This window comes from Phyllopteryx taeniolatus, chromosome 15, assembly GCF_024500385.1.
Source record: "Phyllopteryx taeniolatus isolate TA_2022b chromosome 15, UOR_Ptae_1.2, whole genome shotgun sequence".
NCBI lineage: Eukaryota > Metazoa > Chordata > Actinopteri > Syngnathiformes > Syngnathidae > Phyllopteryx > Phyllopteryx taeniolatus.
The window spans coordinates 17,153,858-17,171,590 of NC_084516.1; the positions used below are offsets into that span (position 1 = coordinate 17,153,858).

General features: G+C 40.0%; 1 protein-coding gene across 3 annotated transcripts in view; it reads left to right on the plus strand.

Moving 5' to 3' along the window:
• Positions 1-17,733, plus strand: part of LOC133490224 (astrotactin-2-like) — a 286,520-nt gene that overhangs the window by 254,932 nt on the left and 13,855 nt on the right. For 2 of the 3 annotated variants that reach the window (XM_061800017.1, XM_061800018.1), the window contains exon 20: positions 10,906-11,047. The exons of the other annotated variant lie outside the window; for it this stretch is intronic. In XM_061800017.1, coding sequence (XP_061656001.1) covers positions 10,906-11,047 — 142 coding nt within the window. The remainder of the gene's footprint in view (positions 1-10,905; positions 11,048-17,733) is intronic. 3 annotated transcript variants of the gene reach the window in all.

Below are 17,733 nucleotides of genomic sequence, written 5' to 3' on the forward strand. Positions count from 1 at the left end.
CACGGTTCAATCCCTGGCCCCGCCTGTGTGGAGTTTGCATGTTCTCCCGGTGCCTGCGTGGGTTTTCTCCGGGCACTCCGGTTTCCTCCCACATCCCAAAAACATGCATGCTGGGTTAATTGACAACTCTAAATTGCCCGTAAGTGTGACTGTGAGTGCGAATGGTTGTTTGTTTGTATGTGCCCTGCGATTGGCTGGCAACCAGTTCAGGGTGTACCCTGCCTCCTGCCCGATGATAGCTGGGATAGGCTCCAGCACGCCTGCAACCCTAGTGAAGAGAAGCGGCTCTGAAAATGGATGGATGGATGGATAAATGTTTGAACCCACTGACCTTGAGGATTACATCAGACAAACTGTTACTTGCACAACCCTTACTCCAGCTTGACTTCATGTTCAAAGAAGCGAGCCATTAAGTGTGTTAAGTATGTCGGTGGGTTCTCTGCAATATGTACACAATGCATGTAAATGGGTGCAGTGTGCATTGTAAAATATGTGCTTTGCACTTACGTGTTGCTTTTCTGCTCATTATTTGTAATTGGTCCTTTCCTGCCTGCAGTTCGCTTTGCGAATGATGCTGTCCAACTGATACTTACTTCTCGGAATTTTCTTCCCATCCATTTTCTTTGCTGTATTGTGCTTTGTTATGGCAGTTTGCCAGGGCTTTCCTTGTTTTCTCACAACATTTGGGTGAGTCTGGGTCAGGCAGCTCTTATGCAAATATGTTTGATTTAACGGAATTACATCATGCATTTGAGCATCCGCCTACATGCTAACCCTCTGCACCTCCCTGTGATTTGCTATCATTTGTTCCCCTCTCCGCTTACAAAAAGATCCCTTGGCATCAGCTTTTTGTAATCGCCATGTAAGTCGGAGAACACGCAAAATGGCTTTTACCGTAATAGAATTTCAGGGGCTGTAATTTTTGCCAGCTGTGTGCTGTGTTTTTGCTTTTTGGTATAGACAGAATATGTTAACCGCAGGCACACTCTATACAGTCCCCTCCAGAAGTATTGGAACAGCAAGGTCAATTCCTTTGTTTGTGTTGTATCCTGAAGACATTTGGGTTTCAGATCAAAAGATGAATATGAGACAAAGGAATGAATTCCAGATTTTATTTCATGGTATTTACATCTAGATGTGTTCAACAACTCACCAGGGAGCACCTTTTGTTCGAAGCCACCCACTTTTTCAAGTGAGCAAAAGTATTGGCAAGCCTACGACCCACTGATTTCACCAGACTGTTGCATTCTTCATTTGAAATGCTTTTCCAGGTCTTGACTGCAGCCTCTTTCAGTTCTTATTTTTGTCTGGGGGTTTCTCCCTTCAGTCTCCTCTTCAGGAGTAAAATGCATGCTCTATTGGGTTAAGGTCAGGTGATTGACTTGGCCAGTCTGAGACCTTCCACTTTTCTCCCCCGATGAAATCCGTTGTTGTGTTGGCAGTGTGTTTTGGGTCATTGTCTTGTTGCATGCTTCTCCCGATTAGTTTGGATGCATTTTTCTGTAAATTGCCAGACAAAATGGTTTTGTAGACTTCAGAATTCATTCTGCTGCTACCATCATGCTTTACATCATCAATAAAGACTACTGAGCCTCTTCCAGAAGCAGCCATGCAAGCCCAAGCCATGACATTACCTCCACCATGCTTCACAGATGAGCTTGTGTGTTTTGGATCATAAGCAGATTCTTCCTTTCTCCATACTTTGGCCTTTCCATCACTTTGGTAGACATTAATCTTGGGCTCATCAGTCCATAAAACTTTGTTCCAAAACTTTTGTGGCTCATCTCTATGCTTCTTTGCAAAATCCAATCTGGCCTTCTGATTCTTTTTGCTGATGAGTGGTTTGCATCTTGTGGTATGGCCTGTATATTTCTTCTCTCAAAGTCTTCTTCTATCACGGTGGATTGTGTTAAATTCACTCCTGCCCTGTGGAGATTGGAAATGATGTCATTGACTGTTGTCTTTGGGTGTTTCTTCACAGCTCTCACAATGTTTCTGTCATCACCTGCTGTTGATACCCTTGGCCGACCTGTTCGATGTCTGTTGCTCAGTACACCAGTAGTTACTTTATTTTTCAGGACATTCCGAATTGTTGTATTGGCTATGCCCAATATTTGTGCAATAGCTCTGATCAATTTTCCCTCTTCTCTCAGCTTCAAAAGGGCTTGCTTTTCCCCCATGGTCAGCTCTCTGGTCTTCATGTTTCCTTAACAGAAAATCACAGGTGAAACCCAAAGCCAAAAACAAGCACTATCTAATGTTCAAGCAATCAATCTGGTAGGCAACACCTGAGCAACTAAAAACACCCACCAGTCACATGGTCCATTACTTTTGCTCACTTGAAAAGTGGGTGGCTTCAAACAAAAGGTGCGCTGTCCTGAGTTGTTTAACACATCTAGATGTAAATACCATGAACTAAGAGCTGGAATTCTGAACCTTTGTCTCATATTCATCATCCATCCATCCATCCATTTTCTTTCGCTTATACGAGGTTGGGCAGTAGCTTTAATAGGGAAGCCCAGACTTCCCTCTCGCCAGCCACTTCAAACAGCTTTTCTGGGGGGATCCTGAGGCGTTCCCATACCAGCCGGGAAACATAGTCTCTTCAGCGTGTCCTGGGTCGTCCCCAGGGTCTGTGCCCGGGCCACCTCACCAGGGAGGCGTCCGGGAGGCATCCTAATCAGATGCCTGAGCTACCTCATCTGACTCCTCTCAATGCGGAGGAGTAGCGGCTCTACTCTGAGCCCCTCCCTGATGACCGAGCTTCTCATCCTATCTCTAAGGGAGAGCCCGGACACCCTGCGGAGGAAACTCATTTCGGCCGCTTGTATCCGGGATCTTGTTCTTTCGGGTACAACCCACAGCTTGTGACCATAGGTGAGGGTAGGAACGTAGATCGACCGGTAAATTGAGAGCCTTTCAACTTAGCTCCTTCTTCACCACAACGGACCGATATGCAAAGTCCGCATTACTGCAGACGCTGCACCGATCCTCCTGTCGATCTCCCGTTCCATTCTTCCCTCACTTATGAACAAGACCCCAAAATACTTGAACTCCTCCACTTGGGGCAGGATCTCATCCCCGACCCGGAGAGGGCACTCCACCCTTTTCCAACTGAGGACCATGGTCTTAGATTTGGAGATGCTGATTTTCATCCCAACCGCTTCACACTCGGCTGCGAACCACTCCAGTGAGAGTTGGAGATCACGTCTTGATGAAGCCAACAGAACCACATCGTCTGCAAAAAGCATAGATACAATACTGAGGGCCCCAAACTGTACCCCCTCTACGCCTCGGCTGCACCTAGAGATTCTGTCAATAAAAGTTATGAACAGAATCGGTGACAAAGGGCAGCCTTGGCGGAGTCCAATCCTCACCGGAAACGAGTCCGACTTACTGCCGGCAATGCGAACCAAGCTCTGACACCGGTCGTACAAGTACTCATTCATCATTTGATCTGAAACCCAAATGTCTTCAGAATACAACAAAAACAAGGGAATTGACCTTGGTGTTCCAATACATTTGGAGGGGACTGTATGGCGTGCTTGTTTGGGTTTCATTTGTTTTTCTACCATTCATTTTTCCAAATTGACTATTTACTAACTTTCGAAAGGAATGCAATCTGTTTAAAACTACCAAATGGATGGCAGTAGATGAGTAACTACACTTCTTAGGATGTCAGTTATACTGGGATATTTCATCTTGACATTTTTCTTTTTTTTTGTATAGTTTGTGTTTATGTGGTGTGAAAGGAGAATAATTGATTGCTGTTCCACATTAATAAGGCATTACTGTGCTGTAAATATATCAGTAATATTCTGAATTTTATTATGTATTTGGAGCGGCAGTGGATCATTTGATAGAGCGGGTCGTCCAGTGAGCGAAGGATTCAATCAGTCAGTAGTGGTCCTTTCCCTGTGACTTACAAAGTCCCACCTTACTACATGGTGTGTCTGTACCATCTCTTGCTGACTTTTCAGTGACTGTTGATGCATCTGTCATAGGTGTCATTTGACACAGCAGCACGCCTTATTGGTTGCAGATAGCACTCAGTCTACATGTTAAGCAAGTAATGCCTGAGAATTAAATAGTTTTGTTTTATTTTTGGCCGGATATTCAAGATAAAACTAGTTATTCCCCAGGATCCCCCAAAATATGGTATGGTGGGCCTTACGTTTACATATTTGCATCCATCCATTTTCTGTAGCGCTAATCCTCACTCAGGTTGGATCCTACCCCAGCTGACTTTGGCAAGATGCTGGGTACACCCTGAACTGGTCGCCAGTCACTCTTTGGGAAAGTTTCTATCCATATATTTTCTAACAAGTTCTTTTCACATTTATTTTTTCCTATGTGGGGAAACTTATGGCCCAGCCTGGATGTTATAACATGCATTGCCGTAACATCAGACAGAATATATGTGCATGAATGAGAGGGGTGGAGGGGGAAGAGCGCGGCTACAGGGAGAAGCGATAGCAAGGGTGGATGACTTTAAATACTTGGGGTCAACAGTCCAGAGCAATGGTGAGTGTGGTCAGGAAGTGAAGAAACGGGTCCAAGCAGGTTGGAACGGCTGGAGGAAGGTGTCAGGTGTGTTATGTGACAGAAGAGTCTCTGCTAGGATGAAGGGCAAAGTTTATAAGACAGTGGTGAGGCCAGCCATGATGTACGGATTAGAGACAGTGGCACTGAAGAGACAACAGGAAGCAGAGCTGGAGGTGGCGGAAATGAAGATGGTGAGGTTCGCTCTCGGAGTGACCAGGTTTAATAAAATTAGAAATGAGCTCATCAGAAGGACAGCCAAGGTTAGATGTTTTGGAGACAAAGTTAAAGAGAGCAGACTTAGATGGTTCGGACACATCCAAAGGAGCGATAGTGAGTATCTTGGTAGAAGGCTGATGAGGATGGAGCTGCCAGGCAAGAGAGCTAGAGGAAGACCAAAGAGAAGGTTGATGGATGTTGTGAGGGAAGACATGAAGGCAGTTGGTGTTAGAGAGGAGGATGCAGGAGATAGGCTTACATGGAAAAGGATGACATGTTGTGGCGACCCCTAATGGGACAAGCTGAAAGGAAAAGAAGAAGAGAGGAACCGGAGTACCTGGAGAAAACTATTGCAGGATCGGGACAAAAATCCAAACTCCACACAGAAAGTCCAGGTTTGAACCCAGGACCTCAGAACTCTGAGGCGGATGTGCTAACCAGTCGGCCATCCGTAACATCATCAACATATAATTTAATGATACAGAGCACGACTACCCGCCCATTTTGGGATGGGTTGCTCAAGACTCGACTTTGAATTATAGTTAGTCTTCAGTTTGCCAACATCAGTTTTAAAGAAGTTCTATTTCCATTTTTTCGGGGGGAATAAACAAACTGGAAGTGATTTGATGTCTTCAAGTCACAAGATCAGTTAGTGGATGGAAGATTAAGGCAGGAGGTAAAATGATCTCCGTATTTTATCCTCATTTGGTTAGCTTCTCACAAAGTGGCATTTACTGAATGCCAAAAGTACATTTTAAGCGTGGGCATGATGGTACATCCGATACTTTAGCTGTCGACTCATGGAATGCACTGGTTCGGTTCTGTCAGTGAGGGCTTTTGATTCTAAATAAACACAGAGAGCTTAAATGGATGATAATATAGTAGCAGTCTTAAGCTTCACTGAGAGATGTTGTCAGCCTGTTGTTTGTATTCTGTCAGGTCCTTGTGCTGTCAGAGACACGTAGTTCATCCCAGAGGTGGGAGTAAGGCAGCCACATACAGACCCTTTCCAAAAAAAAATTATATCATGGAAAAGTTTATTTAGTTCCATAATTCCATTAAAAAGGTTAAACTTTAATAGATTATAGATTCCACAATGTAAACAAATTCAAGTATTTATTTGTTTATTTTTACATAATTTGGGCTTCCAGCTCATAAAACCCACAAAATCAGGAATTCAAAAAATGAGAATACTGTAAAGAAATCACCATTTACTTCTCAGTTTTTGTAGAAAAAAAGAAAGAAATTAGGGTCACATTAAATCAATCACTTTCAAAACGATATGTTAATCTTCAATACTTGGTTGGGAATCCCTTTGCTTTAATCACTGCCTCGATGCGCCGTGCCATTGTGGCAATCAGCCTGTGGCATTGCTTGGGAGTTATGGAAGCCCAGATTTCCTTGATGCTTGCTGTCAGTTCTTTGTTTTTGGGTCTGGGTTTGGTGCCCCTCATTTTACTCTTGATAATACCCCTTAGATTCTCAATAGGGTTTAGATCCGGCGAGTTGGCTGGCCAGTTAAGCACTATGATGCCTTGGGCATCAAACCAGGTTTTGGTGCTTCTGGCGTTATAGGCAGGGCTCAGGTCCTGCTGGAAGATGAAATCTGCATCTCCATACAGATACTCAGCAAAAGGAATCATGAAGTCCTCTAAAACATTTTGGTAGACTGTTGGGGTGACTTTGGACTTACAGGTAAGAAAGCAGAGTTTACCAACACCTGCACTGGACATTCCACCTCAAATCATGACTGACTGTGGATATTTCACACTGTACCTCAATCAGCTTGGATACTGTTCTTCACCCCTCCTCCTCCAAACCCTTGGACCTTGATTCCCAAATCAAAGGCACACTTTGCTTTCATCAAAAAAGAGGACCTAGGACCACTGTCCAACAGTCCAGTCCTTCTCCTTGCCACGGGTGAGACGCTTCCTACTCAGAAGTCGCTTGACCCGAGGAACCCGACAGTTGTAGCCCATCTCCCGGATGCGTCTGAATGTGGTGGCTTTTGAAGCTGTGACTCCCGCCTCATTCCACTCTTTCTGGATCTCTGATAGATTCTTGAATCTTCTCTGTTTGATAATCCGCTGAAGCCCACAGTCATCTCTTTTGCTGGTGCATCTTCTCCTGCCACATTTTGTCCTTCCACTAGACTTTCCATTGATATGCTTGGACACAGCACTCTGTGAACAGCAGCCTCCTTAGCTATGAACTTTTGTGGCTTACCCATCCAATGGAGGGTATCAGTGATGGTCTTCTGGCCATCAAGTCTACAGTCTACCCCATATTGAACCCAACTGAGACAATTGAACCAAACTGAAGCAATTTAATGACACCTGCGGAAACCTGTGCAGGTGCTTTGAGTTTAGTAAATGATTAGTGTGTGACACTCAGTTTAAAAAATTTATGGTCTGCAAAATTTGGGCTGATTTCTTCACAGTATTATAATTTTTTGAATTCCTGATTTATTGGGTTTTATGAGCTGGAAGCCCAAATTATTATTGTTTATTTTTATGCCTTTAAAAGCACAAACAGGGATTTAGTCACATCGATTGATGATATGTTTATTAGTATCTGCTCAAAGTAAATGCTAAGTTTGGGTGTTTGAGTTTCATGGGTTAGTTCCTGAAATGTTAATTTTGGGTTTTAGACATTCGAGAGACAGTTTCCCAAATGCAAAGTTTGGATTTTGGACTATCGTAGGAGTCTTTATGAAACCTTAAGTTTGGGTTTTGGCTGTTAGAGGGACACTTTTCCAAATGTTTGGGTTTGGAACCTTTTAGGGATGGTTTCTGAAATGTTAAGTTTAGGTTTTGGACCTTCAAAAGATGATTTACAGAATTCTAAGTTTGGGTTTTGGACTTTCATGAGAAAGTTTCCTTAAATGTTAAGTCTGGGTTTCAGACTTTTGAAGGGACAGTTTCCGAAACATTAGTTTTGGGTTTTGGAGCTTAAGTTTGGGTATTTGACTTTCTCTGGACAGTTTCTCAAATTCTAAGTTTGGGTTTCAGAACATCAATAAGCTGTTTCAGAAACGTTCTGTTTGGGTTTTAGACTTTCAAAGGAAAGTTTCTAAAATGTTCAGTTTGCATTTTAGACTTTTGAGGGATGATTTTAGAAATTTCTTTGGACTTTGGACCTTTCAGGAACAGTTGCTCAAATGCTAAGTTTGGTTCTGAAACCTTTGAGGAATGGTTTTCCAAATACCAAGTGTAGGTTTTGGACACTTGAGGGACAGTTTCCCAGAAGATCACTTTATACTTTGTACCGTTGAGGTCCAGACTTATAAATGTTAAGTTTTGGTTTTCGACTTCCATGGAACAGTTTTCCAAATTGTTATTTATGTTAGATTTTATTCATGTATATATATATATATATATATATATATATATATATATATATATATATATATATATATATATATATAAAATGAATATTTATGCACAAGACAACGATATGGTCACAAGACAGTATAAGGTAAAAGGGGATTAGGCAATTACAAAAAAAGTTTAAAAAAAATAAAAATAAAAACACCAGCAATCAAAGAAAAAAAAAATAAATAAATAAACAAGCCAATCAAAAAGCAAACGGAAAACAATAGTGGTTTACCAAATTTTTAAGGGTCAGTTTTCTAAGTTTGCCTCAATGTACAAAGACAAACATGAAATGCTCATTTTTTTAATCCTGGATATATGTGTCAAAGATAATGTGTGTTATTATCAGCTGTATCCGAATGGACCCTTCTTCGAATGTTTTAAAATATAATATCCGTTCAAATGTTGAACTGACATGTTAAACATATAATTGGTTATATTTTCCAGAATTAGGACATTTTTAAAAACAGTATTCTTCTTGGGTGTTATGTACTGTATATATTAAATAAATGATATTCAGAATGTAAAAGCAGAAGGACCAAATCCGAACCATCATTGAGCTAAATCCTGCTAGAACCAGATTAAACAGATGCCAATGACAGGTTTATACAAGAACAACATGAGTCAGTAGGTCTATCATTGGATTTATATGGGTCAAGAATATGTAGTAATGTTGTATACTCACTCATCGTGAGTGGCTTTTACTTACACAGACAGGCATTATTCTAATTATTAAAACACTGATTGACATTATTGATTCTTCACACAGCATCATGAAGAAACTTTTCAGCCTTTCTTCTTTCTCATTTCTTCTTCTTTTGTTCACACCGCATTGAGCTGACTTGCTCTGTTTTTGAAAACTGGCATCCAGTTGACATTCCTTTCATATTTGCATTCAGTGAAAGGTGAAACACAGGCGTAATGAAGCCAAATTATTTTAAGAGTAGTAATTAGATAATTGGCAGTTATATCTGTGAATAATTAAGCGGTCTGTGTGGGATAATTACTGTTCCACCAATGTTGGCGTGTTATTTACTTTGGTGGGGAGAATCACTGTTTAAGAGGCAGAAGAATAAGCAGCAGTTAAAATAACAGAAAATATCTGGTCAGACTTTTGAATGGAGGTACGTCGGTTGATTATGGTTAGAATTGAAAAGACAAGGCATATAGAACTACATTTTTTAAAAAGTAAATATCAGTAACACAGTGACGCTGCAGTTCTCCAAAAATCATGTCAATAACTGTACGTGCCGTATTTCAGGTAAATGGTTAATTATATAAGGCATATTAATTTTGAACACATTAATAATTGTAAAGTAAGTGAAACTACAGTTTAAAGCAAAATTGATAAATGCAGCAACATGGCAAGAAATGAAGCAGACGAGGAAGAACACAGCTCCCCAGACTGTAAACATGAATGCACAACAATGTGGCGCGACCACATGTCAGAATCTACTAGACAGTGTTGTGTACACGTCGTATTAGATGATATTTAAGAGGGTGTACGGAGTTTGTGTAAGTTTCCACACTTTAAGCGACTTGTTACTTGTCTTGGAGCTGCTGTTTTGGTTAGCAGCAAATTTCAGTGAATGGTAAATACTAAGCATCTATGAATTTAGATTATTGAACTTGAATTGTTTTTTTTTTTATTCTGACGGGAAAAACACGGTGTGTGTGGGAGGTGTTTATTTGACTTAAGTGGATAAAACACTACCAGAGACAAATTCCTTTACGACAACAAATAGCCACGAGGACAAAATATACTTGGGTACCAGTAATCCGTTAATACTGATACGATACAGAGTCCTATTAGAACTTAGAAAATAGCCCATTAATATAATGCATACACTGTATAAATGTATGATATAATATAGTATATGAAAATATGAATAAAATACATCCAATAAGAGATATGAATAAGAAAGGATTAGCCTTCAAAAGAACAATTGCACGTTGTATACGCACGTTTATTTCTACAAAAAGGTCAAATCACTCGTTCATGAACTTCTTTCCCATCCCTTTTCCAACTTCTCTTTTTACTTTGTGCCCTGCCAGCCAGATTAGTCTTGTATTTATAAATTGGCACTTGTGTTATAAACTCACATGAAGCTGCCCTTTGCATGTGTGTAGAAATAGTTGGAAATCCAACCTTTTCAGAGTTTTTCAACTGTTTTGATAGCTCCTACCTTTCCATCATCCCCACGAGCACTGGAAAATAGCAATGTGGGTCTGCAAAAAAAAATACAATGTGTTTTGCTTACCCACGCATGTTATATGACAAAAAAGTCAGGATGGTTGCAAAGTATTACCATAGAGTTGTACGCTGAACAAAAGGTCATTTGAATTTACTTAATTTTAACATGTAAATCGGTAAAATGTGGTAAACAGACAAAAAACAGGAAACGTGTCGTCTCATTTCATGTCAGACAGTGAGGAAATAAAGCATGTCTTTTTATGAAGTCTATGTAAGCATCTGGTTTCAAATGTGTATTTTTGTGATGTGAACTATATACAGTATGCACTTACTGTTAGGCGTCAAAATTATACAGAAACAACCATACCATGTGTAAGTCAATTCATATTTGTTAAATTTTATAAACAGTAAGTTTCCTTGATAATAAAATATTTTCTGATTTCATTGTTTTTCAATTTTGGAAATTATCCTGCATAGCGAAACAATTGACAGACGAAAGAGAAATTCTACGACCCTTTCTTGTAGGACCTTTGTTTCATTTGATTAACCTTCTGTCCGAATCCATCTCCCTGCCAGGTGAAGTGTTGAGCTTGTTGGATGATCTCTTCTCGGGTTTGGGTTCGTCCTGCATTGTGCCCGGTAAAAGGAGCGGTGAACATCCCCACACGCTGCTTTATTCTGTCGTCTTCAAGTGCCTGGAGCCTGACAGTCTCTACAAGTAAGTTGGATGCTCTTTGCTGAGTTTTCCTGGGAAAAGTAATGACCCTGTTTTGATTTCTCTAATTTTTGCCGCTTGGTCAGTTTCATGATGCGACGAGAGTTTTTTTTTTTTATGAGCAGACATTGACTTGGTTCCTTCGTAAGTCTTGGAATCATGGACTGATACCTAACTGCGATATGTCATTCGACATAGTCCTTAGTAGTAGTAGTAATCTTGACAGGGCCCTGGCTAAGCTACAGTCAACTCACTTGCAATGTTGTACGAGTCAAAATTTTTGAGAAAATCTGGGAGGTGTTTATGATGTTCTTCTATCATACGTCAAGCATTTTTGTTACAACTTTTGCTTCCAAGACAGCCTCTAAAGTAGGTATTTTCAAAGAAAAACATCTACCGGCTAGGTAAACCTGAATGATATTGAGATTCGAGAGTGAAATTGGTACCTGTTTTCAGTTCCATAAAAAGGGACATAGGGTCACTCAGCAAGAATACAAATATATGAGCGCTGCTGGAGGCCGTGCAGATTTTTGGCTTTGAAAACAGTGATGATCTTCAACAATTTTTGGAGGAAGGGGGTCTCAAATGTCTGAAGGAAATTAGAGTGAACTGGACACGCTACAGTTTGACTTACCTCTGTTCAGATGTAGTAATAAATAGGGATGTTGGACTCACTCATATCAGTGTCTGAGCAGTATGTCATCAGATCCCTATGAACCGTGGCATTTCTCGCACTTGGGCAGGCTAGTCATAAACTCCAAAAGCAACAACCATGCTTGAGCATCATGCTGTGAAGTGTATCAAATACTAAAATAAGTACAGACATAATCAGCTTTGTGGTAATATTGGATATTCTGCAATGGTGTGCTCGGGGGCACAACGATAGGGGCGTTTGGGAAAAAATCTATGCACTCACAGAACCGCAAGATTCCAAGACATTCACCTCGGAGCTTTTGTCTTTGATTAAAGTCAATGAGGGCAGCATCAATTGACTTGCCATTTGACATGCCACTGGTGACGAATCCAGGGTTTGCCTAGCCTCTTGCCAAAGGTCACCTGGGCTAGCCTCTAATTAACAGCTACCCTAATGAGTACAAGCATTATTTAAAAAACGGATGGGTGGATGGACGGACGGACAGACGGAAGGACAGATGTACAGATGGATGGACAGACGGATGGATAAAGGCAATGATGGCATAAACTGAGTTGTTGAAGAGGAACACCAAGCAATGCAAATCCCATGTTTACTGAAGCCACTGTTGGGAACCCAGGGAATAGTATGGATTCATTGTCCTCCATCTAGCATAGATATTTTTTCTTGCTCTGAACGCACAGATTTAGATTACATGCAAATTGGCTGTGGCTTGCAATAGTACTTCACAACTCAAAAATGAGCCCTAACTGGTATTTCCTTCTTTAATTTTGAAAAAGTTTTTTTTTTTTCCCTTTCTCATCAAATCAATGTAACACACTATCATTTGAGCTATCAGATGGCATTTAAAATATTGATTGATTCAGAGTGGGGTGTCAAAAGCTAACTGTGAAGGCTAGAGGCTGCATGGATGTGGTTGCAACAATAGGACATTTACTTACTTGCAATGTAAAATGCTAAATTCCGACTGTCTTTATAGTATTTTCTGGTTTGGAAAAAAAGGGAACAAAATTACCAAATTTGTCAACTGAGTTACTTATTTCTGCTGTCTTTACCATCTCTAGTCTGGTCTCCATTTCTTTAGGGCACCTTTGTCCCTATATATTTGCAGACAAAGGAGCTAGCGAATCAGCCTCTCATATAGTAGACAGGGCCAACATGTTGTTGTGGCTCTCACCGAAAGCATTGATTCTACTGTTTGGTGGCCTTGGTCTGTTTTGAGAAGCTCAACTTTGCCCCTCACACACAAGAAACAGGTCCATGATTGAAATCTGTGGGAACAATGATGTCTTAAACGGTGGTCCGAAACTATCATTTTAAAATCCTTACCTTAATAACGTTTATTACACTGAAAAATGTAATTGTTAGAATGGATACTGTCACGAAAATGTATGACCATTTCCGTTACAATGTCACAACTTTTAATACTTCATTCAGCATGTATAATACCACTGTTCTAGGAATTACAGTCAACACTTTTACTTCACAATGATGACTTTCCCAAAAGCTTTATCAGTAGATAAGAATATTTGGGGAATGACCATTGGGTTAATCTGAAGAAATCTGTCTTCTACTTACATGAACTTACAAAACAAGGCTGATTTTAAACTTTGTTGCACTGTTATCTTTGTTTATACATTCTTCACAACGTTGTTTTGTAACGATAAGGGCCGAATTTACGTCGGAATTACGTCTGAAGGCACATCTGTTTGCAGCCAACCCCACTTATCTAAATCAAGTAGCCAGATAAAACCTCCACTGGAGTTGGCCTTACTCTTGATCATTACCAAGGCTGCTATGGCAGCAGCCTTTCTCTTGCACTGGAGATGGCAACGCCAGACTCCCATTTGAAAAGTGCTCATTTATGAAAACCGTACACAGTCGATATTGTTGAAGTCATCAAGTAATCAAAATCTGATTATACTTGTTTTTTATTTTTTTTAAAAACATTACCAATTTGCACAATATTGTTATGATGTTCTAGGGGCTAGTAGATGCTGTGAATTTAAACAAATGAGGGGGTTTATAAAATTAGATGCAGAAAAACAAAAAAAAAAGTGCATAATCATATGGATTCCCATCAGCGCCACACAAGAAAATATATTAGATGAATAGTTAAGAGAGTAAAGTTACATAGCAAAAATGTACGCTGTACGATACCTTACCTCAGTACGTCACCACATAATATAACAAAATATATATATTTTGGTGTTCTTCAAAAGAAAGTATTGAGACTATTATATATTACTGAATATGTATGTTTACTGGATTGTACTATATATATATTTTCTTGTTTTAGAATGTTGCATTTAATGCAGAATTTACAGCAAGCAGTAGTTTTCCATTATAAATGTCTTTAATCTGTTCTTGTTCATACAAAAGAAAAATCTGTTTCACACCAGTAACAAGATAGCCACATGCGCAGGTTGCTTATCCGAGCCAGTTCTAGGAATGCATTCTTGAGAGGGCAGCTAGAAACAGGCGGGCACCATGTGAGAGCATCTTTTTATTTTATTTTTCATTATTGTCATTTAGTCACTGATGGTGTAGTGGTACACTCGCCTGACTTTGGTGCAGGCAGCGTGGGTTCAGTTCCCACTCAGTGACGGTGTGAATGTGAGTGCGAATGGTTGTCCGTGTCTATATGTGCCCTGCGACTGACTGGCGACTAGTTCAGGGTGTAGTCCGCCTTTCGCCCGAAGTCAGCTGGGATAGGCTCCAGCGTCCCGTGACCCTAACCAGGATAAGCGGTGTTGAAAATGGATGGATTATTGTTATTTATTCGGCTGATTTTAAATTAGAATTTGCTACTCTCCATCTTTCACAACTTTACATCATGTAAAAAGGCGCCACGTGATTAACGGGGATTCAAGGCCTCAGCATGTTATCCTCAATTGTCTTCAATATACAGGGTGATTGAAAAGTAACTCCCTATTTTAAAATACTTAGAATTTATTGATATGTTGTAATATTTTTCTCAATTTTTTTTGTGTATGTTCCATGATTAACGGAACAAGTCTATTCTACCAAACCAACGACTTTGGAAGAACTTGAAGGGCAAATACGAGAAGTTATGTCTTCCATCCCACAAGAGTTCCTTGTGAAATCAGTTAATGCGGTTCCCAGACGGCTTGAGAAACTGGTGGTTAAATATAACTCCATGCAATACACTTTCTTCTCATGTTAATTTCTTGGAAGAATTATAGTTCAGAAATAAATTACAAGTCATTAAAAATAGGGAGTTACTTTTCAATCACCCGGTAGAATGTCTTAATATAAGTTGTATTGTTTGAATAAGCTGCTACTTGTGTAGATATGCTATATGTTGTAAATATGGAATAAAAATCCATCCATCTGTTCTTTGTACCGTTTATTCTCACTAGGGACGCAGGTGTGCTGGAGCCTATCGCAGCAGCCTTTTGGCAAGAGGCGGGTACACCCTAGCCTGGTCATCAGCTAATCGCAGGGGAATAAAATTGTTAAACAAAATTAAATTGTGTTCCCCTACAAAAGTATTGGAACAGCAAGGTCAATTTTTGTTGTATACTGAAGATCAAAAGATGAATATGAGACAAAAGTTCAGGATTGCATCTTTTATTTCATGGTATTTACATCTAGATGTGTTAAACAACTCAGGACAGATCACCTTTTGTATGAACCCACCCACTCAAGTGAGCAAAAGTATTGGGACATGTGACTGATGCGTGTTTCAAGTTGCTCATGTGTTGCTTTTTAGACTGATTGCTTGAACATTAGATAGTGCTTGTTTTTGGCTTTGGGTTTCACCTGTGAAAACTGCATTTGTTGTTAAGCAAACATGAAGACCAGAGAGCTGTTTATGGGAGAAAAGCAAACCATTTTGAAGCTGAGAGAAGAGGGAAAATCAATCAGAGCTATTGCAAAAACATTGGGCATAGCCAATACAACAATTTGGAATGTCCCGAAAAAGAAATAAACTACTGGTGTACTGAGCAACAGACATCTAACAGGTTGGCCAAGACTATCAACAGCAGTTGATGACAGAAACATTGCGAGAGCTCTAAAGAAATACCCAAAGACAACAGTCGATGACATCACTGCCAACCTCCACAGTGCAGGGATGAAGGTATCACAATCCACTGTTTGAAGAAGACTTCGAGAGAAGAAATATACAGGCCATATCACAAGATGCAAATCACTCATCGGCAAAAAGTATCGGAAGAACAGATTGGATTTTGCAAAGAAGTCCAGAGATGAGCCAAAAAAGTTTTGGAACAAAGTTCAATGTACTGATGAGACAAAGATTACCTGCTACCAAAATGATCGAAAGGCCAACGTATGGAGAAAGAAAGGATCTGCTTTGTTCCAAAACACTCAAGCTCATCTGTGAAGCATGGTGAAGGTAATGTCATGGTTTGGGCTTGCATGGCTACTTCTGGAATGGGCTCACAAGTCTATTGATGATGTAAAGCACAATGGGAGCAGCAGAATGAATTCTGAAGTCTACAAAACTATTTTGTCTGGCAATTTGCAGAAAAATGCATCCAAACTAATCGGGAGAAGCTTCATCATGCAACAAGACAATGACCCAAAACACACTGCCAACACAACAAATGACTTCATCAAGGGGGAAAAGTCGAAGGTCTTAGACTGGCCAAGTCAATCACTGGACCTTAACCCAATAGAGCATGCAATTTACCCCCTGAAGAAGAGACTGAAGGGAGAAACCGCCAGAAACAATCAAGAACTGAAAGAGGCTGCATTCAAGGCCTGGAAAAGCATTTCAAATGAAGAATGCAAGTCTGGTGAAGTCAATGGGTTGCAGGCTTGATGCAGTATATAAATAAATATTCAATGTTATTCACTTTAAGTTAATTTAATAATGTCTGTTCCAATACATTTGCTCACTTGAAAAGTGGGTGGCTTCAAACAAAAGGTGCTCTGTTTTTTACACACACACACACACCCATATATGTATATATATATATAGTATATCCTTATGTAATTCGCATTCACAAAAAAACATGTCTACAGTGCGTGGAGATTATGAGCACCAACTGCCAACTCATAATGGCAACTCCCTATTCATTATAAAGGCAGATCCCTCTCTTCCTTCCACCATGCAGGAAATAAGGTTGCTAACATGAATATGAATGTCGCTTTTTTAAAAAAAAAAAAAAAAGGTTGCTAAAGTGGTCGGAAAAGTCGCTAATTTTAGTGACAAAGTCGCTAAGTTGGCAAGACTGAAGACACAAGTTCAAGCACCACAATTCACGTTTTATTTTGACTTAATAAAGGACTGGTCGGAGACTGTTGACACACCAAATGTGAGGGAAGTGCCCACTGAGCAAATGTCACACACTGTCATCAGCAGGTTGCAACAAAGATACACAGAGACAGGAAAGACTGTAACTAAGCCTTGTTGCATGAACTGATGAAGCCTGCTCGAATGAGAGGCCAAACGTCTTCTAAGACAACCAGAAAAATCCAGTTTAATGCCCTTACACTGAAATGTCTTGGATGAATGAGAAGATACACAGGCAGTCATAGAAAGGCATAGAAGTGGACATCCTTGGAAATGTATTAGTCAATTATTTGAACAAACACCTGTAAAATTTGCCGTTCAGCTCGTAGTACTGAAACACTGAACAATTCAAATGTTTAAAGGTCAAATTAAGCTCCACTGTAAAGGTCAGTGTATATTTTAGGTATCGATTGAAATTTCATCCGAAAGCAGAACATCCCTAACTTTTCATGAGTAGTTTATGTTTCATGTGTTTTTGGAATGTGGGAGGAGTACCTAGAAAAAACCCACACAAGCACAAGGACGACATGTAAACTTCACACAGGAAGGTTGAACCCCGAAGCTCAGAACTGTGAGGTAGCAAGCTAATCACTATACCCCAAAAATAAAATAAAAAAATCAATAAATAAAATAAATAAATTGACTATTTTAAATGGTTTGAGAGGGAATGTGCCATCTTTGCCGGAGGAAAGGAAAGGGATATCCACTCTGAAACTAATTACCAACAGGAAAAGCATTTCTACACCATTAACA